Consider the following 26,494-nt stretch of genomic DNA (forward strand, 5'->3'; position numbering starts at 1 on the left):
ATGAATTAGCCTTCAACTTAACAGAACAAGTTCATGCAATACTTCAAAAGGAAAATATATATTATTCAATCGCTTCAGATGAATCAACTGATACTACTGACTCAGTGCAGGTTTTATACTTCATTGGGGTCACAACAGATTTTCTTTGCTACAAAGAGTTACTGGCTTTGGGCACTCTTGCGAGCAGAGCATGGGGAATAGATATCTTCAGCAACTTTTAAGATAAATATCATAAAATTGGACTGAATTTAGTAAAGTTAGTGAGTATATGTACAGAGATGGTGCACCTTCCATGACAGGAAAACATGAAAGGTTTATTGCACAGATAAAAAAGTATTAACAGATCCACATGCTCTCATTTCTTTTCATTGTATCTTGCATCAGCAAAATCTCTGTGCTAAAGCTACTATTTTAAGTGACACTTTGCAAAAAGTTATAAATATTGTTAACCATATTGGTGCAAATGCAGCACGGCATCGTCAGTTTTGTAACATGCTAAAGTTTGAACAATGAGGTATTCAGTGTGGATTTGCCATATCATTCTGAAAGTGTGTTGGCTGTCACAGGGACAGATCAGCCAAAATTTTATCTCTGCGAGAATAGATAGTTAAATTTTATGAAGAACAGAATCAGCAACGTGAATTATTGCAAGAAGATTTCTATAGGAATGCAGCATTTCTGTGTGATATCATGTCAAGTCAAAATGACTTGAATATTGATTTGCAAGGCAAAACTAAGTCTATATATGATATGTGGCAAAGAAATCCAAGCATTTCAAAAAAAGCTCTTTTTTCAAAACACTTCTCCAAAAGGAAATTTTGGATGAGCATTTTCCCCAGTTAGTAAAGGTCGTTGATGAGCAGGCTGATATATGCAAATCATTTGAAGAATACTCAGCTGTTACAGACCTATTAATTAGAGAATACAATGAAAGGCTCACTGATCTTGAGAATCATGACATCACACTCAAATTAGCATCTCTGCCTCACCTAGTTGATATCACCAAGGCACCTAAAGAACTACAGATGGAATTGATTGAACTCTCAGTAGATGGCATTTTAAAGTCATTGTTTGAGGCTAAGAAAGATCCAATTAAAATATGGAAAAATGCAGTAGAATACTCACATTTTTGGCAACATGCCCAAAAAATACTTTCTTGCTTTTCAACCATTTACTGCTGCGAGTCCACATTCTCCTACCTAACCCAAATCAAGATGTCCTTAAGGTCACAAATGACTGATACCATCTAGAGGATTAACTAAAACTGTGGTCCTCCATGCTGCAACCAAATATTCAAATGCTTTCCAACAAAAAGCAGATATAACGAAATGATTAAAAGGTTAGTTAACTTTAAAATTAACAAATAGTTTATTCATTTTTTTGAAATTATTAAGTACATAGTAGTTAGATTTTTACAAAATAATGTACATTTTAAGCATATCTTATTGAAGTTTGTTGAACATGGCCTTATTTGATTACAGCTAAATTAATGCAGCCTTCCAACATGAAAAGGTTCCCTACCTCTGTCCTAATCAGTTAGAAGTGCATACTACACATACTGATGTATTTGTAGGTAAAATGATATTATGTCTGGGATTTTCTTTAAAATACTATATTAGTTTTCCAGGGTTGCCATAACAAAGTACCCCAAACTGGGTGACTTAGAACAACAAAAATTTATTGTCTTATAGTTCTGGAGGATACAAGTCTGAAACCCAGTGTGTCAACAGATTGGTTCCTTCTGAGGGCTACAAGGAGAACCTTTTCCATCCTCTCTCCTAGCTTATGGCAGCCTCGCTCATCTTTGGCTTGTAGATGACATTCTCCCTGTATCTTCACATCATCTTCCCTTTGCTTGTCTGTCTCTGTGTCCAAATTTCCATTTTTATAAGGACACCATTTTTATTAGATTAGTGCTCCCCAAAGACCTCATGTTAACTTGATCATCTACAAAGACCCTATTTCCAAATAAGGTCACATTCACAGGTATTGGAGATTAGGACTTCATCTTTTGTGGGGGACACAATTCAACTCATAATAAATCCTATAGCAAAACATAAAAATGAAAAAGATTGGCAAAATGTTGATAATTGTTGAACCTAGCTGATGGATATGTATACATTTATCTCTGATTTTGTGTATATTTGAAATTATCCTCACTAAAAAAGTTTTTTTAATAAGTGTGGGTGTGATCGCTTCTTGGCCTTTTGGCTAAGATCAAGTGTAATAAGTGTGGGTGTGAAAGCAGAGACTGGAATAGACATATGTACACCCATGTTCATAGCACTATTTACAGTAGCCAAAAGGTGGAAGCAACTGAAATGTTCATCAACAGATGAATGGATAAACAAAAGGTGGCGTATACATACAATGGAATATTAGCCTTAAAAAGAAAGGAAATTTTGACACATGCTACACCATGGATAAACCTTGACAACATTATGCTAAGTAAAATAAGCCATTCATAAAAGAACAAATATTGTATGATTCCTCTTAGATGAGGGCCCTAGAGTAGGCAGATTCATAGAGAGAATGTAAATGGTGATTGCCAGGGGCATGGGATAGGGGTGAATGGAAAGTTATTGTTTAAGGGGGACAGAGTTTCAGTTGGGGAAGATGAAACATTCTGGAGTGGTGATGGTTGCATCATTCAAGTAATGTGAATGTATTTAATGCCACAGAACTATAAAATTTATGTTATATGTAATTTTACCACAATAAAAAGAGAAAGAACACAAAATTCTGTTTTTAAGCTTTGAGAAGAAATTTCTTCCTGATCTAGCTTATTCATTGCTTCATCTGTTATAGTGCGTGTTACTGTCACTAGTTCATCAGTAAATGCAAAAACAGAATGCATGTTTGTGGTGGATTCCCATGTTGAATTCCAAAAATCATTTTTCAGAAGGAATTTTATCTTCCTCATTAGACTGCTTTATGTACGTTTGGAAAAGAACAAATGAGAATAAAACCACAAGTACGTAATCTACCATCTTTCCAGTAGTATTCCAGGAGCCATTTGTTTCAGTATGATGTAAAATGGGTGGAGAAAGGATTCCTGGAGGTAGTAGACTTGAGCTGATTGTGGAAAAGAATGCCCAGGATATAGAGAGGCAGGATAAAAGAGTGGACAAAGACCTAAAGCCTAAAATGAGAAGAGTATGGAGGAAAGGGGAAAATAAGATAGACAGTTGCCTCTCTAGAGCTAAGTGGGCCCAAATGGGGCCAATAGCCTGTGCCTACCTCACTTTACTCATAGTCACACTGGGGTATTAGAAGCTGAAGGACCCTTGACAGTCAAATATTAATAGATGTTTAGAGAGGAGGTGGATTAAAGAATTTGGGGGCGAACTTTGTATAAGATGAAATTGACAACAGAAATTCTAGACTCACAGAGGGAAATGAAGTTGTGGGGCTAATGCCTGACAGGGAAGTACTATGCCACCTGAGAAATCTGGCCCCAGCAGAGCTCAGAATGGAATCTTCATTATAACTCTGGGAATGTAGTATTCACACATGGGTGCTCACATGCAGTTATATGAAGACTGCCATAGCCAGGGCTATGCCTGGCACACTGAGAGAAAGTATAGATACTCTATTATGTAGACAGGCTAAGAACTCTCTTAAAGATGTTTTAAAAAAGCCATTATTTTTGTGGTTAAATAGTAAATTTGTTCTTGGATTTTTTTTCAATACTTATTTCATGTACACCATCCTTATTTATTCTAAGGTAATATTAAGAAATAACTTTTAATAAGTGTTATAATTATTTGACCTATTGGGTTTTTTCATAAAAACATACTTTATTTCCCTCAACAATTTAAACTTTACAAATTCAAATTCTAAAATTTGCAACTTACTCTTTTAAAAATATGTCTATAAAAATAATTCAAAGGTATTCTTTATGTACCTGATAATTATATTGTCCTGGTTTCTAAGACTTTAGTATCTTTGTCTATTGTCTATTCACATTTCTAAGGTCTTTTCTTTGCCACCTTCTTTTTTTTATAATAGACATTTTTAAAAGCATTTTAAAATTATTTTTATGTTAGATAAAGAGAAAAAAAAACCTGTAAGGGTTCTTCAAAGATCTTATACACTTTGAAGTTTGAATTTTTTATATCATTTCTCTGAGCTTTTTTTACTTTATCATTGAAAGGATTCTCACAAATTTTTCGTATTTCTTAAATTGCAATAGACTTTTTCTATGGTTGATGAATTATGTTTTATTTTTTAAAACATAAAATCACAACTATTTCTAAATGTCTCATTCATTTCCACTTACTGATTTCTTTCTACGTTATATACAAACCCAAAACATCATCCTGGCTCAGAGCAATAAGACAGTTATTCAGATTTCACTGGTACCTCTTTGAGGTTTTTGTTTTGTTTTGTTTTGTTTTAAAATATTTTTATTTATAATATCATTCTAAAACAATAATATGAAATAAAGAAAACTCCCTTTTGGCAACTCAAATACCATTAATGTCCCAGTCCCAAGATTAATATTCACTACACATGTAATCTGAAAGAAAATAAAAATCTCGAAATCGCTCATCTCTGTTCTCTCATCATATTCCAAATTTATAGCCAGTTAAATTTTTAGCTTTGAGTATGCTAGTTAAATTTCTAGAACATTTTCCCTTACAGAAAATGGAAGAATTTTTTGTTTTATCTACTTTATGGATGAGAGTAAAAAACTGAAAAAGCATTTATAAACTATAAAATGCTATATGAATATTAATGCTGTATATACTATACAGTTTAGAAGATGATTATTCATACTGTTAAGTTATTCCTATCCTGGCTATACAATACAAGTTTACCTCAACTGTAAAAATGAGAGTAATGTATCTACCTTATAAGGTAGCTGTGAGGATTATATAATAAAGAGTATACTGAATGATGAAAGGAATTTATAAACCAAGAGAATGAATAGGAGAGTGCAGCTTTCCAAATTGCTTAGATGAAAAGAGAATTAGCAGTGTGTGGACTTCAAATGAAACCCTGGTTACCACAAGTAGACAGTCATACTCACATTTGCCAAACTCTATTTCCTGAGGAATTTCTTAGAACTTGGGACTCTCAGAAAGTTAGGAAGGGGAAGTACCTTTTACTTTCTTCTTCATCCTCATTGTGCACATTAATTGGTTTGAGTGTGTGTTATGGGTGCGGGAGTCAGAGTCCCAAGTCTCTGACTCTTCTGTTGTACTTTGGAAGCATTTATACCCCCTTTTCCCAAAAGAATGGAAGCCAGGGTGGTACACTATAAGTTCATTTGATAAATACTTATGGAGATCCCATGAGAATAATTTTTCTCAACACTGTAAGCCAGTCAAAGAAAAACAACACAGAGTAGAAGAAGGATGACAACTTGGCAGCTATGACTGGAATCTCCATTTTTTCATCCTACTCCTTCCTTCCCCTCCCCCAGCTGTTTGTTTTTATTAAATAAGATGATCTGGGACATTACAAGCATGGCATTTTTTAAGGCTGAAACCAAAGATGGCAAACTAAAATAGATAGCACCAAAGCAGATGCCCTAATTTGACCTAATTTGTTTGTTTGTTTATTCAACAACTATTTATTGGACATTTACTCTGTGTGAAGCACAATACAAAGTGCTAAGGCTGTGAAGATAAATCTCTGCTCTCTGCTAAAATTCAATCTAGTGGAAGAGAGGTACATAACCAGGCTGTTTCCTTGTTGTATAAGTTATCTGACAGAGGTAGGTACCAAGTGCTGTGGGAGCACAAACTTGGATTGTCGGTGAAGGTTTCCTGGAGGAAGTATATCTGGGGTGAGTCCTGATGGATAAATAAGGAAGTTAGGAGTATTTATTCATAGAATTTACTTCAACTTCTATGAAGACGGAGAATATATACCAAATCCTGGAGATAAAAGAAAGCATGGCTAAAGCATGGCCTAAAGAAAGTGGGACAGTTAGGGTATAAGCAGGAAGATGTTAGTTATAAGAATTATGTGCAGGACTTTGTGATAGAATAGAAGAAGGTGGATTGTCAGTGATTTGATATCTCACCAAATTTCTTTAGAAGTCTAAAAGCCTCTTAGAGTGTGTGATACGGTTTCTAGGGAAAAGACCTTTTATGTGGTAGGATCACAGCTAGTGTCCACCATCCTGGTCTCCCCCTGAGTGGGGTGCAGGCAGCATGGCTCTGACCCTTACAAACTTCCTAATGCCAACTACTTGATGATGGAATGGAACCCATGTTACCTGATTGTGAGCCCCTTCTTTCTTATTCTTTTTGCAGGCACCCTAGAATACATTTCCACACAGGCCTTGTGGATGCCCATCTCTACTGCATGAAAAAATACGTTGTGGATTTCCTGATGGAAAATAAGTAAGAAAGAGGGAGGTAGACTCAAATCTACAATGCTTAACAAGCTACCTTGTGATTTACCAGTTTTAAACCTTCATAATTTAAATAACCAGTTTATATAAATAGCACAGTTGGTTCTCACCTTTGTTTTAGAAATGAAATTACGTTATCAGAATATTGTTATTTTGTCTGTACCTGAGTCCCCTGCTTATATTTTTGGGGCCTGTGTTATAGCAAACCAGCAAAGTATTTTTGTTTAACTTATAGTAACCCATTATGGGCCAGGCAAGGTGGCTTACAACTATAATCCCAAGCACCCTTATTAGTAATGAGTATTACTTTAAATCAGCTAATTTAATTGGGAGAGAAATGCAATTTCCCTTGGTGATTGATTGTATGTGAGGAGTGGAGGAAGGAGTTCTTCCTATTTTAATTTTTATTTCTTTGAAAATATTTTTATATGTTTTTTAACATTTACAGCTATTTCTTTTTTTCTCTTTCTTTCTTTCTTTTTTTTTTTTTTTACAGAGTCTTACTCTGTCACCCCCAGCTAGAGTGCAGTGGCATCATCATAGCTCACTGCAACCTCAAACTCCTAGGCTCAAGTGATCCTCCTGCCTCGGCCTCCTGAGCATCTGGGGCTACAGGCATATGCCACCATCCCTAGCCAATTTTTCTATTTTTTTATAGAGATAGGGTCTCGTTCTTACTCAGGCTGGTCTTGAACTCCTGGCCTCAAGCAATCCTCCCACCTCAGCCTCCCAAAGTGCTAGTATTATAGGCATGAGCCACTGTGCCCGGCCTATATCTATTTCTTTATTGAGAATATTATTTCCAAATAAAGTCAAACAAATTTTTTAATATTCTTTGTGCTATTTGTAGCAATTATTTTGTCTTTTTAACTTGATAGAATTGTTTATTTACAGCTAGTAGTGAAGTCTGTTCTCCTTTGTGATTTCTTGAGAGGATTTTATAATTTCATGAGATAAGGCAGGTGTTTCTGGGAAGGCTGTGTATAAGAGGGAAGATGGAAAATAAGATTGGCCAGGGCCAGGGCACTGTATCCAGCTGGTGACCCTCAGGCCCAAGGTCAGGATGTTCACAGTGGTTCACAGTAGCCTTGTATCATTTCTTGGCACAGCTTTGAGCTGCCACCACTTTGACTAGGAAGCAGGAAGAGTAATTGTTTCCCCCATTAAGTTGCTAAACCAGCTGCATTATGGGAATTGACCTAATGCTGAGCTCCAGCAAAGATGGGTGGGGACCTGGCAGGACTGCTTCATATACTCTCTTCAAATCACTGATCTCGAACAGCTCTGCCTGATGGGGCCATGTGCCAAGACTTATTTGCTCGCCTCTTACAGTGACAGATCTGTTTGGTCCATAATGTAAATATCATGGCCCTGAAATCCCCAGCTGTCCATGCTTTGTCACTTCTTCAAAGGGAACTGACTTGTTTTCCAATGGAGGGGGCCTAGGAACATTTGCTAACCGAACTGGTTTGGAGCATTAAAAGGGGAGAAAAAGAGCTAAGAGTAATTGTTGTTTCATTCTTTGTATTCATATGGAAATTTTTAAATCTCCATCAAAAGATCAGGAGAAAAATCACATTGAAATTCACTACAAGAACTCCCAGCTTACACAGAATTTTTCAAATATGTTTGACTTGATCCTTTAAAAATGACAAAAACCATGAACTGTATAGCTCCAGGGTTCATAATTTTCCTTACCCTCTGGGCCTCTGCCTCTATCTCGCCTTCCTACCTATATTCCATCTGTGTGGTCCTGTGTCAGCATGCAGAGCTTCTTAGAACAGGGCTTGGGGGAGGTGGTGGCAAGTGTGTGGCAGCAGTCAGGTTTATAGAGCTGCCCATATTTTAACCTCTCTCTCAGGCCTCATTATCTCATCTCTCAGAGTATTGTAACTGGTCTCCCTTTCTTCAGACTCCTTATTCCAGGCCTTCTTTCACACTGCTACTAGAATTACCTTATTAAGAAATAAAACTGATTGAGTCACTTTCCTGCTTAAAAACTACCACTGGCTTCTCAGTCCAGACTTCCTAGACTGCCACAGAAAACTTCCATGGTCTGGCTCCCTCGCCTACCCTATCAGCTTCATCTCCTTTACCTTTCTTCTTCATACCAGTAGCCATACCAGGTTACTGCCCACTGGATTATGAATTCCTTGAAATCAGAAATATTATATTTCTAAGGTCTAGCACAGTGACTGTCATATAATAGATGCTTGGTAAATGCTAAATAAGTTAATTAGTGACTTAAATTCTAAAAAGGTCACAGTGTTAGAAAGAAAACTGAAAAACATGTGCTTGTCTCTCACCCCTCTGCTTTAATTTCCTTTGCTAAGTATAAATCAAAAACATACTCACTGTACTAAAGATCAAGTCCCCCCTTCCCCTGTTACAGATTCCTGGTCACTTAGACCCAATATCCTACCTATCTCACTGTCTACCAGGAAGCACGGTGCCTCCTGGGACCCAAGAAGGACAAATGAAGGAGAACTCCAAAGCTCTTGGCTAAGGTTGCTTATTGCTTGTATCTGAGTAGTGTAAAGATAGTGCAGTCATTTTTTTGCCTTCTAGGAGTTTTCCTACACATTGATCTTTCGTGTGATCTTCTGTAAGTGCTGGCCTAGACTGATAAGATTACATGAAAGTAAATTGAAGTTAACTTTGTTGTGGGAATTCTCTAATAAGCATTGGTATATAAGTACAACTGTTGTAAGGGAGCCCACTCTTTTAAGTAGGTGGAAAGATGAAATTTGCTTGGAAACCACTTAGTCATTAGAATTGATTTTAAATTTGCAGAGGGTCTAAATCAAACCAGGAAAGTTGTACCACAGAAACCAAAAAAAAAAAAACAAGAGACAAGAAACTTAAGAATTCCATGCAGGTTGCTGCAAAAGAAAAAAAGAAACTTAAGAATGGCCTAAAATTCTAAAATTTGATAATTTGCAGAAAGAAGAAAATCACTCATAATTCCACTACTATGGGGGAGCATACAGCAGAAATTCTCTGCACCGTCATTGTCAAACACAGCTGTTAACATTAGAAAATTTTAAAATATTTAATTCATCACCATAGACTAAAGGAAAAAAATGTGATGAGCTCCATAGATACAAAAAAATTATTTTTTTAAATAAAATTCAGTACTCATTCATTGATAAAATGTCTTAGCAAGTTAGAAAGAAAAGAAAACTTCCTCAACATAATAAAGGGTATCTACAGAAAAACCTACAACAGTCATCATTATAAATGATAAAACAGTAGGAGAATTCCCTTTAAAATCAGGAACAAATAAGGATGATTGCTACTAGTGCTTCTATTCAGCATTGTATTGGAGGTCTTAGCCAGTGTGGCAAGATGATGAAAAATAAATGAAAATAAAAGATAAGGAGATTAGGAAAGAAGAAAATTGTTATCTTCATAGTTGATATGATTGTCAGAATCTACAGATAAATTATGAGAACTAATAAGATTGTTTAGCAAGGCAATTGGCTATAAGATCAAAATATAAAGTAAATTAAATTTTTATAAACCAACATCAAGAAGAGAATAATAGTTTAAGATACCATTTATAATACCAACAAAAAATATAGAATTACTCTAACAAGATGTGCAAAGCCTTTATGGAGAAACATTTAAATGGTTTTGAAACAACTTTCTTCAAAAGACCAAAGCATTCTGCCTTCTCATGGGTTTTTGCCAATGAAGTCAGAGCACTGTGTTAAAATACATGTATACATATGTACACTTATACGTACACACATCATCATCATCATATAGTTGGGACTTTATGAAAGACTAGTTTCTGCTTTGACCAGGGGGAGAGATTCTCAGATTCAGTACACAACTCTCCCACCCGCAGCCTGAAGCTGATAAAAAGAACTCAGATCCTCTGCCTCTCCAGAACTGCCAGATCCGTGCCACATTTGATCTCTGTCAGTCCCAAAGTGGCATGAGACGAGGGATTTTGCTTTTCCTTGGAGGCACAGAGTTTTTAATCCCATTCGGTTATGGACAGTCAGTTTTGTCATATTTGGCCACTCTTTCATCCTAGGTCAATCACTTCTATCCGGAGTGAACTTATTCCATATCTAGTGAGAAAACAGTTTTCCTCAGCTTCCTCACAACAAGGACAAGAAGAAAAAGAGGAGGATCTGAAGAAAAAGGATCTGAAGTCCTTAGGTCAGTGCTTGGGTTGGTGCATTAAGAGGGGCAGGGGTAGCAGCACCTCTGGAGAGAGTGGTTGGGCAGGTTAGCCCAGCCCAACATGCCTGTCTCAAAGCAGCAGACTCTTGTCTAACCTACAGGGCAAGACAGCTCACCAGCCTCAATCCCTGAGCTCTGGGTAAGCTTGCTCAGGCAGATCCTGTCACTGTACTCTTCAGGGACAGAGTGATCATGCCTCCGGCCCCATCCTCTGGTTCATAGCTGGTTTGGCTATATTCCTCACTAGACTATTTTATCTTTAAACTCTGCCTGCCACTTCTCAGTTCCCCTGTTCTCTAGGCTCTGGGCAGCCCCATTCCTGATTAAACTCAGCCTCTTCTATCAAGGGAAGGAAGGTGAAGGAGTGTACAATTACAGACCGACCAGAGGCCAGTCAGACTTGTCTCCATTCCAGGATCTGGAGATGAGATCTGTCTTATTTGCTGTCATATCCCCAGTCCCTGGCCCAGTCCTAGGCTCATAGTAGATGTTCTGAAAAAATATTTAGCAAATGAATAAATAGAGACAGTATAGCATAATGGTTAAAGTTGTAGGCCTTGGCTGGCATTAAATAGAACTGGGTTTAAAATCTGACTTTGCCTCTTATTACCTCTGTGACCTGAGTCAGGTTACTTAGTCTCGTGATCCCAGTTTTCTTATCATAAAATAAAAGATCTCAGAGGGCTGTTGTGAGACTTGAAAAACTGGAGCACAGGTACTCCGACTCCCAAGTTCTGTGCTCTTTCTATCATAGCACAGCTACCTGATGAGGCAATAGAGACTAGTAGCACAAAGTCAGCATGGCTCATCACAAACACCTGGACTCTTGATTGTGTTATTTCATGATTTACAAGGGTCATCTATTTTATTTTCCCTATTGGAACTTGATTATTAAGCATTTTTACATCATACGATTCGAATACACAGGAAAGCACATTGCCTCTTTTAATTTGACTTAGTCTTTCAGGTTTTAGTGGGATTTTCCCAGAGTCCCTGTTTTCATTGGTGAGTTCCAGAGGGAGAAGTGTAAGCTGTAACTTCTTTTAAAACTTGACTGAGAGCCAAATGCAGTGATGTGCACCTGTAGTCTCAGCTACTCGGCAGGCTGAGGTGGGCGGATTACTTGAATCTGAGAGTCCGAGGCCAGCCTAGGCAACGTAGTATGACCTTGTCTCTTAAAATTTTTTTTTTAATTTTTGAAAAAAAACCTTGATTGAGTCTGTATCTCTTCTGTTATCTCTCATTTTCTTGTTTGGTTTGGGTGTTTGTTCTGAAGATATTTACAGTTTTATAAAAGAAGAAAATACACTGACCTTGGCTCCCTTTGATACCTGCTGGAATGCCTGTCGAGGAGACAGGTGGGAAGACTTGTCCAGATCACAGGTGAACTGCTATGTCCACATCATGAAAGAGGGCCTCTGCTCTCGAGTAAGCACACTGGGACTCTACATGGAAGCAAACAGACAGGTGAGAGGATGAGTTTAGAAGAGGGATCATGGAGGCTTCTGCCCTAGAAACAGACTGAGCCACTTGTCTTAGTTTTTCCTTTGCTACACGTTAGAATCTCTCCCATTCCCAAGGTAGAGCAAGACCTGCATGTCAAGTGAGACCATTAGGGTATCCAGGTGTAGCAAAAGGGGAAGCAGAGAGCCTGGTATAGAGGCAGAGCCTCTGTGGCTCCAAGGAAAGGCTAACTTCTGGCCTCTGGGTTCAGCAGCTTCCTCCTATTCTGTTCAGCATGGGGATGTCTGTAGTACTTACTTCATAAACAAGCAGATAAATATGATGTAATCATTATTAATACTTTGATGAGGCAAACAGGCATACAGAAGGGGTTTCCCTGAGAAGGTGAAGGAACAGAGTATAGAGTGGCCAGATGGCAAAGCCTCAAGGAAGGAATGTCTGTGAGAGAGAACTGTCTGGAAACAGCATTAGTGCTAACCCCTCCTTTTAGCCCTGCAGTTTGTGAGATCTGGAGAAGAAATAGTTTCCACTGAAGGGGAAGAAGCACCCTCAAAGACCAGCCAGATCTTAGTGAAGGCAGGGGATAGAGAGGGGGACAGTAAAGATGTTGAGGGTGGAGGGGAGCTCTTTATTGTGTAGTGGGCACAGGAGGAAGCTTTAAGGAGGGAGGGATGTTGAGAGTAGGAAAAGGAAATGTAGAGGAGTAACAGGTTTAGATGAGAACAGGAAAAGATAGATAATTGAGGGAGCTACACTGGGGTGGCATTCAAGGGTAATATGGGTGAGATAATGAAAAGATTAGCTGTTGACATTGTTCCTGGTAGAACTCTATGAAAACTGTCATTGGAGTTGCAGACTGGAGTGAGCAGTGGGGGTAGAGTGATATAAAAGATATTGTTGAATATTGGGATTGAAAAGCTTCTGCACAGCCAAGGAAACTATCACTAGAGCGAATAGACAACCTATAGAATGGGAGAAAATTTGCATGCTACACATCCCGATAAAGGGCTAATAAGTAGAATCTGTACAGAACTCAGGAAAATTAACAAGAAAAAAATCAAACAACCCCATTAAAAGTAAAAAGTGGGCAAAGGACATGAACAGAAACTTTTCTCTTTTTTTAATTTATTTTATTTTATTTATTTATTTTTTTTTTTGAGACAGAGTCTTACTCTGTTGCCCGGGCTAGAGTGCCGTGGTGTCAGCCTAGCTCACAACAACCTCAAACTCCTGGGCTCAGGTGATCCTCCTGCCTCAGCCTCCCAAGTGGCTGGGACTACAGGTACATGCCACTATGCCCAGCTAATTTTTTCTATTTTTAGTTGCCCTGCTAATTTCTTTCTATTTTTTTAGTAGAGACAGGGGGTCGCTCTTGCTGAGGCTGGTCTAACTCCTGACCTCAAGCAATCCTCCCGCCTCGGCCTCCCAGAGTGTTAGAATTACAGGTGTGAGTCACCATGCCCAGCCTAAACAGAAACTTTTCAAAAGAAGACAGACTAATGGCCAAAAACTTATGAAAAATTGCTCAACATCTCTAATCATCAAGGAAATGCAAATCAAAACCACAGTGAGCTATCACTTAACTCCAATAAGAATGGCTTTTATCAAAAAGTCCCAAAACAACAAATGTTGCCATGGATGTGGGGAGATAGAAACACTCATATACTGCTAGTGGGACTGCTAATTAGTATAACCTCTATGGAAGGCAATAGGAAGATACCTCAAAGAACTAAAAGTAGACCTACCATTTGATCCAGCAATCCCACTACTGGGTATTTACGCAAAGGAAAAAAAGACATTCTATAATAAGGACATCTGCACTTGAATATTTGTAGCAGCACAGTTCACAATTTCAAAGATGTAGAAACAACCCAAGTACCCATCAATACATGAGTGGATTAATAAAATGTGGTATATGTATACCATGCAGTACTACTCACCCCTTGTATTATCCTGGATGGAGCTGGAGGCCATTCTTCAAAGTGAAGTATCACAAGAATGGAAAAACAAGCACCACATGTACTCACCATTAAATTGGCACTAACTGATAATAAACATTTTGTGCACATATGGAAGTAACATTCATCAGATGTTGGGCAGGTGGGAGAGGGGAGGAGAGGGTGCGTAAATTCACACCTAATGGGTGCATTGTATACTTTCTCAGGGATGGGCATTCTTGTAGCTCTTACTCTGGCAGTGCAAAGGCAATATATGTAACCAAAGTGTTTGTATCCCCATAATATTTTGAAATGAAATTTAAAAAGAAAAAGAAAATTGGGATTTAATCCCTGAAGAAAACCTGGCTTTAGAATATACATGACCCACACTACATGGTGTGTGTAGCCACAGCCCCAGAGCTCAAGCTGGCCTCAACCTGGATTAGTTATAGATCCAAGGGAATCCCAAGCCAGAGGGCTAAAGAGAAATCACAGCTAGTCCCACATTTACCCATGACTCAAGTCTGTCAGGCTGGTCTAGAAGCAGGTTCATGAATAGCAAATAGCCTGAGACTGGAGAAGTATCCTCTGAACTGCCTTCGGGAACTGTGCAGCAAACAGGCCTGAAAGGATTCAGAGTGTAATAGAGGAGATCCTAGGGCTAGGAGCTGGGGATTAGCCCTCATGTGCCAGTGTAGCTGGTGCTGGCAAGGCTTCCCTCAGATAGTGTGGCTACCACACACAGTGCTCTGACCAGCATTCTGCCTGTGCCAGAGAATCACAGATACACACACTCTTTGTGCCTTCCTAATGGTCTTGTAGCCAAAGCCCCCCTCCCCATACCCCTAACCTTTTCAATTTTCTCATACTGGAGAGAGAATAATTGTGAACTTTTCATCATGTTTTCTTTTAGCTGTGAATAACATGGATGCCTTCTTGGAGGTGTGTCCTTACTATGGAATTTGTCTAATATTGATCCTGTCCTCACTTCATGCATGGCCACAGTGGTCCAGGGGGTGAGCAGGAAGCTAGAGTGACTATGATCAAGACTCATCATGTTCCTTGCCCTCATCAGGCCTCCTTTTCCAAGAAGTGCTGCATGGGTGTCTCAAAGGCTTGTCTCACTGCCTCCCAGCCAAGGGATGTGGCATTACTTTTAGGGAGGAGCACTCTCAGCTAATAAACTGAGGATAAGGCCATCTAGAAGCTGCTACATAAACAACCCTGGTCCTAGGGGAGATGCAGCAGCCTCCTGCTTTCCCTCACACAGACAGGAAGCTATGGCTGAGAACTTTCCACATCTCTGATTGGTCATTGGGTTCGACCTAAGGCGTTTTGGGGCGTTTTTCTGGTCTTTGTGACTAAAACTCTTTTCCTCAAGGTGCCCAAATTGCTGCCTGTTCTTTGTCCAGAAGAATCACTGATCCATTCATCAGCCCAGATTGTCAGCAAACACCTGGTAAGTGCTAGTGTGGGAAGGATGGGCATGGGACATTCTCTGGGGGCATTGAGACTTGTCCTTGAGAAGCTGGATTGAGGCCCTTAAGCCCTTCACCTCATTAGTCCCAGGAAAATCCCAGCTGGGTTCTGGTAAAATCTCACTCAAGAAAGCTACCTGGCCAAGTGCAGACCCGGTAAGGAAGGGTCCATTTATAGTGTTGGGATACAGACATTCAGGAGTTTCAATCCGTTGCTCTTTTACCTTGATTTGAGCACTCTCTTCAAGAGTACTCCTGTGCATATCTGTGCACATAAGTGCATGAGCATGTGTATATGTGTCTGGTTTTTTGATTTTTTTTCTTGGCAGGGGAGGGCCCTTGCTTCAATATAGGTTTGAGTTGGTCTCAGAGATGCTGTGTGACCCATGGCCCTAAGAAATACTAATGATGGTTCTTCCTGCTAAAGTGTCTCCATGGCAAGATCCCATTGGATCCTAGCTCAAGGGATTTGGAGGGAGGTTTACATCAGTTGAGATGGATGAACAAGGTTTTATATTTGCCTTCTGCAGATTGGAGTTGACAGCCTCATTGGACCAGATACACAGATTGGAGAGAAGTCATCCATTAAGCGCTCAGTCATTGGTTCATCCTGTCTCATAAGAGATAGAGTGACTATTACCAATTGCCTTCTCATGAATTCGGTCACCGTGGAGGAAGGGTATGTTTCTCCTTATTCTCACTCGAGGCAAAGCTCCTGCTATGCTTAGAAGGCTTTGGAACGCAATCTAGCCCCAGAAACAGCTCACCTTGGGGAGGGGAGGAAAGGGAAAAGGAAGAAAGAAGTAGTGTCAAGGCCCTTTGTGGCCTTGGTTTTGCCTCCATAATGACATGATTTCTCAAAGCATTTCCATTGTGCTTCTCATATTTATGACAATGGGAGAAGCTGCCTTCTCTTGCCTTGGTATCCTACGTGATGGGGATGGCCATAGTAGTGAGCCACTGGCAGTGCTGGAATGACACTGCACCAATTCCTAAGGGTCACCTTCCCCTATTCAGTACCCCAGAGCAGCCCTGAAGAAGGCAGAGGCCTAGGAGGAGTGGACATATAAGATATACACTGCTTTTGAGGAAGAGCTTCTCTACAAGTTGTGGAGAATCTTCCCCAATTGGAGATACTTTAGGGTATCCTAAAATCTTGGTTCATGAACAATCTGGACTTGGAGTGAGGAGACTTGAATAATGTTTAATGAGATTCTTCCTCTGTGTGGACCTCAGGTTTTTCCATATATAAAATGCAGGCGGTGGTGGTGGGAAAAAGGAATGATATCACCAGATCAATGGTTTTCAGGCTTTTCATAAAGGGAACTTTTTCTTAAGATAAATCTTATGTACCTTTCCTGAAGTGGCAGGGGAGAAAAAAAAAGATAAATCTTATGTAGAAACTCAATATTTAGAACCAATAAAAGCATAGTTGCTCTGAATACAGTGGGGAGGGGGCACTTGTCCCTCCTGTAGAATGTGTAAGAGAGTCATAAAACTAATTTTGAAAACCCCTGGGCCGGAGCAGCCTGAGATTTATTCTAGCTTTGACATCTATTAATTTCTCTGTCCAAGAATTGACAGGAGAAAAGGATAGGGGAAGACCATGAAAGCTGAATTATTTCTCACAGCTGCCAGCAAAAGATTAGGAAAGCACTTTAGGGAGAGGAGCTGCCTTTACTCTTTAGGAAGAATAACTAGTAGAAGACAATAGACAGTATAATAAAAATCAGGAAAGTTGGTATATATAGAGATATTGGCTGCTGACTTTGTTCTCCCCCCAGCCCACTTTCCCAACTTCCCATAATGCCTTCAGTTAGGAGTTTGGGAGAGGCTTGTCAAATATCTGGCTAGCCCAAGAAGAAAAATATAAATTTATTTATATCAGAGATTTCTATCTAACAGCACAGTCAGATCACCATGTACTGACGTTTACAGATGGCAAATTCCATTTTTGTGCTCAGAGCTTCCAATCAGCATTTCTAGATTCCACTCCTAAATTTGAAGAGATAACCAAGGATCGACAGAGATCTAAAGAAAGCCACTATGATGAAGGACAGAGACCAAATCAAACAAATAGAAAAAAGCGACTTAGGAGAAATGGACTCTGTAAGGAGAGGAAGGTACTTTTGAACAAGCTTTCATTTCAAAGAAAAATTCTAGGAAATTTAAAAATATAACAAAAAGAAGAAATTCAATATAAGAATAGAAGATAAGTTTGAAATTTCCCAGAAAGTAGAGCAAAAAGACAAAAAGATGGAACATAGAAAAGAAAATACGAAGACTAGAGGACTAATCCAGGAAGTCCATTATCTGAATAGGAGTTCCATAAAAAGAAAATTGAAGAAACAGAGGAAGAATATAAGAAAATGTCCCAGAACTGAAAGATACAAGTTAAGAGAATGAAAGGGCCCACTAAGTGCCCAACAGACACAATGGGTAAAAATAAGTTCACATCATTTTGAGACTTCAGAACACTGGAGACAAAACATGCTACAGATTTCCAAAGAGAAAATAATAGGTTATATACAACTAAGCAGGAACCAGAATGGCTTTGGACTTATTAGTAGCAACAATAGAAACTATAATGGAACAATGCCTTCAAAATTGTGGAGGAAAGTTAATTTCAGTCTAGAATTGTATGCCAAGGCAAAGTGTTAAGCAAATCTGACAGTAGAATAAAAACATTTTCAGATATAAAAAAATCTCAAAAACTTTACTAGAAGATTTATTCCACCAAAATGAAGAGTAAACCAAGAAGAAAAATATAAGAAACAGATTCAACTCAGAAAAGGTCAAAAAGAATTCCATAGGATGACAATGAAGGGAGATGAGGATGACAGCTTTGCATGAGGCATAAAGGGAACAGTTAACCCAGAGTGGAACAAAACCAAAGAACCAGAAAAGACTTATTCAGGAAGATGAAACTAATAAAATACCGAAAACATACAAACATATTGAAAGGAGATTTAGCCAACTGGTTAAAAGTTTGGGATTGAATTGGTGATATCACAGATTACCATCTAACAAAACAAGATAGTTATTAACTCTGGGAAGACAAAAAAAATTGTACAGGTTAAGTATCCCTAATCCAAAAATCCAAAATGTTCTAAAATCTGAAACTTTCTGAGCGTTGACATGACACTGAAAGGAAATGCTCATTGGAGTATTTCAGATTTTGGATTTTTGGATTAGGGATGCTGAACCTGTAAGTATAATGCAAATATTCCAAAATAAAAAAAAAATCCAAAATCTAAATACTTTTGGTACTAATCATTTCAGATAAGGGCTACTCAACCTGCATAATAAATGAAAAGACATCCTAGTTTGCTATGTGGCTCAGCTACAAGATAGAATTTACACAGTCATAATAAAGTAAACGCTGTTGACCAAAGTTATACTATAACTCTATTGAAAGAATGAGGAATAGGAAGGGAAAGGTGGCACATGGGGGAAAGGAGAGCTAAATCCTTATCTTTCATTGTGGGAAGTCAATTGACAGTGCCTAAAACTGAAAAATCAAGAAATAGTAATACAATGTTAATACCTAGAGACATGGAAGTAAATACTGAAATACTCAGCAAAAAGAACTCAAAGAGTTGCCTTTGGGAAGAGGGAAATGCAGAGTAGTGGGTAGCAGGGGACTGTTGTTTTTTTATAATACAAACTTCAGAACTATTTGCTTTAACTACTAACTCTAATTGCCAAAAAAAAAAAATAGCCTGAGTCTTGTGGTACACTGCTACTAGTGGTGTGCTGATAAATTGTTAACAACCAGCTCTCCAAAGGAAAAAATAAGTGACCTCATTTCTAACATCTGCTAATTTCTGTCATATAAATTCTTCCCCTATGGCCAATAATATCACTGAACGCTGAGTTGAGAAGAGGTATTAATAATCTACTCTTCCACACTGAGACAAGTGAGCTTTAGCACATCACTGATAGAGACCCATCTCAGATATTTCACTGATTATAAAACACTAAAGGACTCACTCTATGTTGAAGACTGTGCTGGGCAGTGAAAGAAATAAAACTACATACGTTTTAATCTCTTCCCTCAATGAATTTATAGACTATATGTAATAAGAAGTTATAGGTGCTATGGTAGAAATCTCTATGGTCACAAAGGAAGAAAGGATCAGGAAAGACTTGATGAAAGAAATGACCCTTGAGCTGAATCTTGAACAATGAGTAGAGCCGCCTGAACTGGAGAAAGGAATGTTCTAGTTACATTAAGAGTGTGAACTATGAGAGAGCATATCGTACTCCAGAAACATCTCCTTATTTTAATCTTAGTTCAAATGTCACCTCTTCAGAGGAGCTTCCCTCACTGCCCTATTAGAAGTAGTAACCTGTTCCACTAATTGCCATTACATCAGCCTGCTTTATTTCCTTCATAGCAATATCATTATCTAGCCTTACCTTGTTTACTTGTCTCCCACAAGTATTGAGTTTCAGAATGTAAGTACTTTATCTTTCTGGTTCACTGTTATATCCTGAGGGCCCACAGGAACTCAGTATTTATTATATGAAAGAATGCTAAACAATTCATAATAACAGGAATATAGACTTCATAGAGGAATGGAGAGACAAAGCTGTACAGATGGATAAGGGCCACATCATGGACTGTTCCCCAAGGAGTTTGGTAGCTAATGGTAATTCAAGAGTTTAAAGCAAAGTAATAGCCAGGCACGGTGGCTCACGCCTGTAATCCTAGCACTCTGGGAGACCAAGGCTGATGGGTCGTTTGAGCTCAGGAGTTCAAGACCAGCCTGAGCAAGAGCGAGACCCTGTCTCTACTGAAAATAGAAAGAAATTATGTGGACAACTAAAAATATATATAGAAAAAAAAAATTAACTAAGCATGGTGGCACATGCCTGTATTCCCAGCTACTTGGGAGGCTGAGGCAGGAGGATTGCTTGAGCCTAGGTGTTTGAGGTTGCTGTGAGCTAGGCTGATGCCACGGTGGCACTCTAGCCTGGGGAACAGAGTGAGACTCTGTCTCAAAAAAAAAAAAAAGCAAAGTGATAACATGATTAAATTCACAGTTTAGGAAGATCATTTGGGCTGTGGTATGGAGGATGGTCTGAAGAGGGTAAACATGGAAGCAGAAAGAATATTGAAATAATCCTGGTAAAATGAAGAGGTCCTAAACTAAGGGCTCATTTCAGTGAAGATGGAGAAGAGAGATAATAAGGTAATAAAAACTATAAAAACATGGTGACTGCCTAGATATATGAGGTGAAAAAGAAATTAAGGAAAACTATCAGATTTCTTGCTTGAGCAATAAGGCTTCTGGTGTGCTGTTTACTAAGATAGAAATCAGTAGAGAATGAGCAACATTTGCAGGGTTGGAGGTGGGGAAAGATGAATTCCATTTGGAACAAGTTCAGTGCATGGTGATGTGCAGGAGGCTTCAATATACAGGAACTCAGGAAAGAAGCTTGTGCTCAGGGTACAAATTTGGGAGTTATTGGCATAAAGGTGGTGGTAACAGAAGCCTTGGGAGTGGATGAGATCACCCAGGGAGAGTGTGTGGCATGAAAAGAAAAGAAACCAAGACAAAACCTTGGGGAACATCAGCAATTTTAGACAAGGACAAGTAATCTAAGGAGACTGACATGGAGTGAGCAAGAAGAGATTTATGGGGTAAGGAGGAGGACAGTTGATAGGTGAAGCCCAGGTTTCTAGTTAGGGAAACAGGGTACAGGGTGGTGCACTCTCTGAAATGAGGAAGGAGGGGCATATTTGTGGGGAGATGAAGTCTGTTCTATGTAGGGCACAAAAGGTTGGAAGTGCCCATAGGATATCCAGGTGTGTGGAGGTGTCTAGTATTCAGTTTGTGATTAGAGGTTAGGAGAAGAGGTCAGACCCAGAGATAAAATCTTTATCTCTTTCCTGAATCATTGAGGTGTTCTCTATCTTATTTTTCTATCTTTCTTTCTTTCTCTTCCAAATCCACCCTTCTACCACTGCTCCTATGGATTAGAACGTGAGCTTTGGAGTCAGGGAGCAAACTGAATCCTGGGCCTATCGATTATTACCCACTTAGAGAATTGGTCTTACTTCTTTGTGCCTGGTTTTCTCATTATAATATGGGGTAAAACTGAACTACTTCATAGGTTTATTGGTAGTACTTAATGAGTTAGTAAATGTAAAGCACTTAAAACATTGCTGGGCCCATAGAATGTTAATTGCTATTTTTATTTATTATTGTTGTTATTATTACTATTACTTTATTCACTTCACAAAGGTGGCATGTTGCCAGTGTTGTCTTTCTAAAGAATATCTCTGATCATATCCCTGGTCTATTAAAAAAAACTTTTGAAGGCTCTCATTACTTTTAGAAGAAAGTTGAAACTTTATAGTTTCTCATGATCTGGCTCCAACATTGAGTCTGGATTGTTAGAGTGAGATGAGGCCTTAGATGTCATCCAATTTAACCACTACATTTTTACAGATAAATAAATTGTAGCATTCCATATTTTTTCCTAATTGCACCCCTGCTACTCCATGTCCCATTTCAGACTCCTGCCTAAGACTGACAGACATCACCATTCTCTTGAAAACCAGAACTACACTTACCTTCATCCATTTGATCACCTGGTTCCAGAGTAACTCATGAGGCTTTGTACCTTCCATTGTCTTTCTCATCCTGCCTCAGACCTTCCATGGAAGACAGTGGCATAACTTTCCCCTTTGCTCTAATTAGCAACCTCTCCCTCCCCTCCTGTGGGTGGGCAAAGGAGCAGCTGTCTAGCACCACATTAAAGTCCAATGTTAGTGTCCTAATTGGCATGAAGAGACTCGGTGAGGAAACCACAGCCCCCTAAGAAACTTGGATGACCTAATGAGATTTCTAGCTGGGGAAACAGTAAAAGGTTCAGATGGCGGCTGCTGCTATTTTATTTAAATAAAAAGGTTGAGGTAAAGCTATAGGCAGCCCACACGGGGCTAATGACTAGGAAGGCCATTAGAGATTACCCAATCCTGCAAATTATCTCCTGCTGATAAGATCAGACATCCTGCATCCCATATGAACTTTTTCCTATTATTTTGGTGTCATTTAGTTTTAATTACTTATGGTAAATTTGGGGAAAGGTAATTAAATTGCAGTCACGTGAGACTTGATTACCTTGCTGCTATTACATCTGGACTGAGTGGCAGGGTAGGAACATAAATTTGGTCAGAAGGGATTTTCTCATATTTTTGGTGTGTTTGTCTCTGCCAGCAGTGATGGGCTGCTGAGCTTTCTGGACAGTGGCTTGGGTGCTTGCCCAACATCCTCAGGGATTAAGGGATGCTAATGGGACCACCTTGGAGAAAGTGTAGGCGAGACTATACAGAGAAAGCTCCTGCCCATATTTCTCATTTCTGCTGCTTTATATGACAGCTGATGCTTAGGAATCCAAAGTCTAGTGAAAACTTCATTGTCAAGGCTTGAGTGTCAGTCCTATGTTCTACATCTTTGGTCCCCTGGTCTTGAACCTGCATTTTCCCTTAGTGTAAGGCCAATGACCAAATCAGCAGTCTAGAGTAGCACCTTCACGTGCAGGCAGACTGGAAAGCCAGGGTTTCATCTAAGTTTTCTGTGCTTTCTACAGTTAGCAAGTGCAGCCTTCAAAGCCAGATGAGATATTACTGCTTCTCATTGTTACCCTGAGTGTGCCCTTCAGCTACACTCAACTGACTTCCCCGCCCACTGGGTCCCTTACTTTTCCACTTTCCTTTATTCCTGACATTCATTTTGCCTAAATTGCCTCTCTTTAGACCTCTTTACCTATAGAAATCCTACCCATCTCTAAAGGTCCAATTCATATTCCACCTCTTCCATGTAGCCTTCTTGAATTGTCCTAGCCAGAAATTATTTCCCCTACCTCTATGCTCCATGTGCCTGTAACATTTATTTATGCTCATGTGGCAATGTGGCATTTACTGTATATTTCTTTTCTCTTCAATCAGACTATAAATTCCTTGAGTATAGAAATTCTTCTCCTAGACTTTGTATCCCCTAACTCCTTAATACTGCACTTTTTATATGTTAGATACCTTGTAAGTATTTACTTTTCTTTTTTCTTTTTTTGAGACAGTGTCGCTTTGTTGCCCTGGCTAGAGTGAGTGCCGTGGCGTCAGCCTAGCTCACAGCAACCTCAAACTCCTGGGCTTAAGCGATCCTACTACCTTAGCCTCCCGAGTAGCTGGGACTACAGGCATGCGCCACCATGCCCGGCTAATTTTTTCTATATATATTTTAGTTGGCCAGATTATTTCTTCTATTTTTAGTAGAGATGGGGTCTCGCTCTTGCTCAGGCTGGTCTTGACCTCCTGACCTCGAGCGATCCACCCGCCTCGGCCTCCCAGAGTGCTAGGATTACAGGCGTGAGCCACCGTGCCCGGCCTCATAAGTATTTACTGAATGAAAAACGGAGATCTCTGATTTAACCCCCCTACTATAATTGTTTGAGTACCTATCAACAGATCCCTGCCTACTTCTAGAGAAAATAGTAGAGCAAGTGCTTCGCTCCTTAAAGCTCACCAATATGAAAAAAACAAAACCAGAGATGGAAGCTTCATCTATAATAAAATTAGATAACTGCCACATACTCATACATAGACTAAAGAATATCTGTAAGATATAATGAAATTTACATCAAATCCAAAGAGAATAGCAAGATTCATCCAGCATGAGGAATAGGAACATAGGTGAACCAAAGGAAAAATGGCAAGCAACCTTTTTGCAAACTATCAAGGCATGCAGAACTGAAAGGGAAAAAAAAATCTATCAAGGCACATAGAAGGGAGAAAATCAGGCTGACTTCAGACTTTTTCATGACAACATTTAAGTCCAGAAGACAATGGAACAACATTTAGAGAATTTGAAGGGGAAGCAATTGTGACCTAAGAATCCTATAGCCAGTCAAATTATGGTTGATATATAAAAATATCAGAAATATTCCAGGGCTTAAGACATGCGTCACCCATGAATCCTCTGTGAATCCTCTGGGAAACTCTACTTGAAGATGTAGCCAAGTAGAAAATGAAACTTATTAAAATAAGCTATTAACAAATTAGTACAGTGAAGTCTTGATCACTTGAGGTCAAGAGTTCAAGAACAGCCTGAGCAAGAGCGAGACCCTATCTCTACAAAAAATAGAAAAATTAGCTGGGCGTGGTGGTGTGTGCCTGTAGTCCTAGCTACTCGGGAGGCTGAGGCAGGAGGATCACTTGAGCCCAGGAGGAGTTTGAGGTTGCAGGGAGCTATGATGATGCCACTGTACTCTAGCCAGGGCAACAGAGCAAGACTGTCTCAAAAAAAAAAAAAAAAAGAACCCCCACAAATGGGTAGTTTAAGGTATAAAAGTGAATCCTCTTAAACATAGGTCTATTAAAAGTAATTAGAGTTGCAAAAAGGAACATAATTATTTAAAAAAATTCTATGATTCTTCAGTCATACTCTTGAAAACACCAAATTATGAAACTTTGGGAAGATCCCCTAGACTTAACGGGCTTCTAATGGCATTTGGGTTCATTTCCTACCTTTAAACCATTTGCATTAAACCTGTCTTCTTAGATGAAGAATTCTACAACTTAATTCCTTGGTGGTTACATCTTTGCTTTGATTTCCCCCAAACCTCTCTTTTAGCCTCTGCTTAGGGAATATAAGGACATAGATTTCTTAAGAGGGAGACATTTCTCACCACTAACTTTATAATGAAGGGAGGCACATAGAACTAAAAGAAATTTTCAACCTGCACCATAGAGCCCAGTACATTTTCATTTAGAGGACCCAAGAGCAAGAGTAACCAGAAACAAGAAAGATATTTCTTCAAGTATTATATCTCATTATATGAAGTAACCTGGATAAATCTCACATGTGATGTTGAAGGGGGGAAAGCAAGTTACAGAAGAATACATAGAGGGTGATAGAATTTATATAAAATTTTAAAACATGCAAAACAATACTATATGTTTAATATATGTAATAAAAATACTTAGGAACAATAAACACTACAGTCAAATAATGGTTACCCCTAGTGGGGAAGGAAGAAAATATGACCAAGGAAAGGTACCTAAAGGCCAGGTGGGGTGGCTCACAACAGTAATCCCAGCACTTTGGGCGACCAAGGCAGGAGGATTGCTTGAGTCCAGAAGTTCAAGACCAACCTAGGCAACATAGAGAGACCTTGTCTCTACAAAAAAAATTTTTTAATTAGCAGGGCATGGTGGCATACACCTGTAGTTCCAGCTACTCGGGAGGCTGAGGCAGGAGGATCACTTGAGCCCAGGAGTTCAAAATATAGTGAGCTATGATGCCACTGCACTCCAGCTTGGATGACAGAGCAAGACCCTGTCAATCAATCAATCAATAAAAAATAATACATGGTTCTTTCTCTAGAGGGACATTTGGACCACGACCACATGGGCTAAGGTTCAGAGGCTCCCCAGTGGAGAGATATGGGTGACTGAGCCATCATCTTTGAGCTGAAGTGGTTAGTTGGCCTAAAGTAGACCTTAATCACATGCCTAGAAAAGCTACATGTGGCTCCAGTTCCATACTCTTCTTCCAGGATTATGAGTAGATTTATAAAGCCTGCCAACTAATCTCCAGAGGAGAAGACCTGTCTGTCCTCAGAGTTACTGAGTAGTTTCATGCCTCTTTGCCAAATACTGCCTAGTCAACAGCTGAGGCAGGAGGTCATGATACAATGGAGAGTCACTTACCACTGTACAGGCTTGGGCCCATTGCTTAATCTCCATGAGCCTCAATTTTCTTTATAAAAATTAGAATAAATATCATCGTCCCTGTAAGTTTGCTGAGAGGATTAAGTTATTAAAATGAATGTAGAGTGTTTCGTAAAATGACTAAGATGTATTAGGCCTTACGTATGTGCGAGTTCCTTGTATTCCCTAGAATGAACCGAAGAAAGTCCGAACTAAAGCCAGAAGAGGAGCCAGAATTTGGAGGCACTCTTGCTTCCCCAGTCAGGGCTTCCTCAGGTGATGTGTGCCTGGCCAAGCAGTGATCTTACTGTAGACCTCTTTGTTT

At 39.2% G+C, this 26,494-nt stretch overlaps 1 protein-coding gene across 2 annotated transcripts in view; it reads left to right on the forward strand.

The window, feature by feature from the left end:
• The window catches only part of EIF2B3 (eukaryotic translation initiation factor 2B subunit gamma), a 99,465-nt gene that overhangs the window by 62,125 nt on the left and 10,846 nt on the right, over positions 1-26,494 (forward strand). For both annotated transcript variants that reach the window (XM_045545576.1, XM_045545577.1), the window contains exons 6-10: positions 6,270-6,359; positions 10,416-10,543; positions 11,844-12,034; positions 15,350-15,427; positions 15,977-16,125. In XM_045545576.1, coding sequence (XP_045401532.1) covers positions 6,270-6,359; positions 10,416-10,543; positions 11,844-12,034; positions 15,350-15,427; positions 15,977-16,125 — 636 coding nt within the window. The remainder of the gene's footprint in view (positions 1-6,269; positions 6,360-10,415; positions 10,544-11,843; positions 12,035-15,349; positions 15,428-15,976; positions 16,126-26,494) is intronic.

The sequence above is a fragment of the Lemur catta genome, chromosome 3, assembly GCF_020740605.2.
Source record: "Lemur catta isolate mLemCat1 chromosome 3, mLemCat1.pri, whole genome shotgun sequence".
In the NCBI taxonomy this organism is placed as follows: Eukaryota; Metazoa; Chordata; class Mammalia; order Primates; family Lemuridae; genus Lemur; species Lemur catta.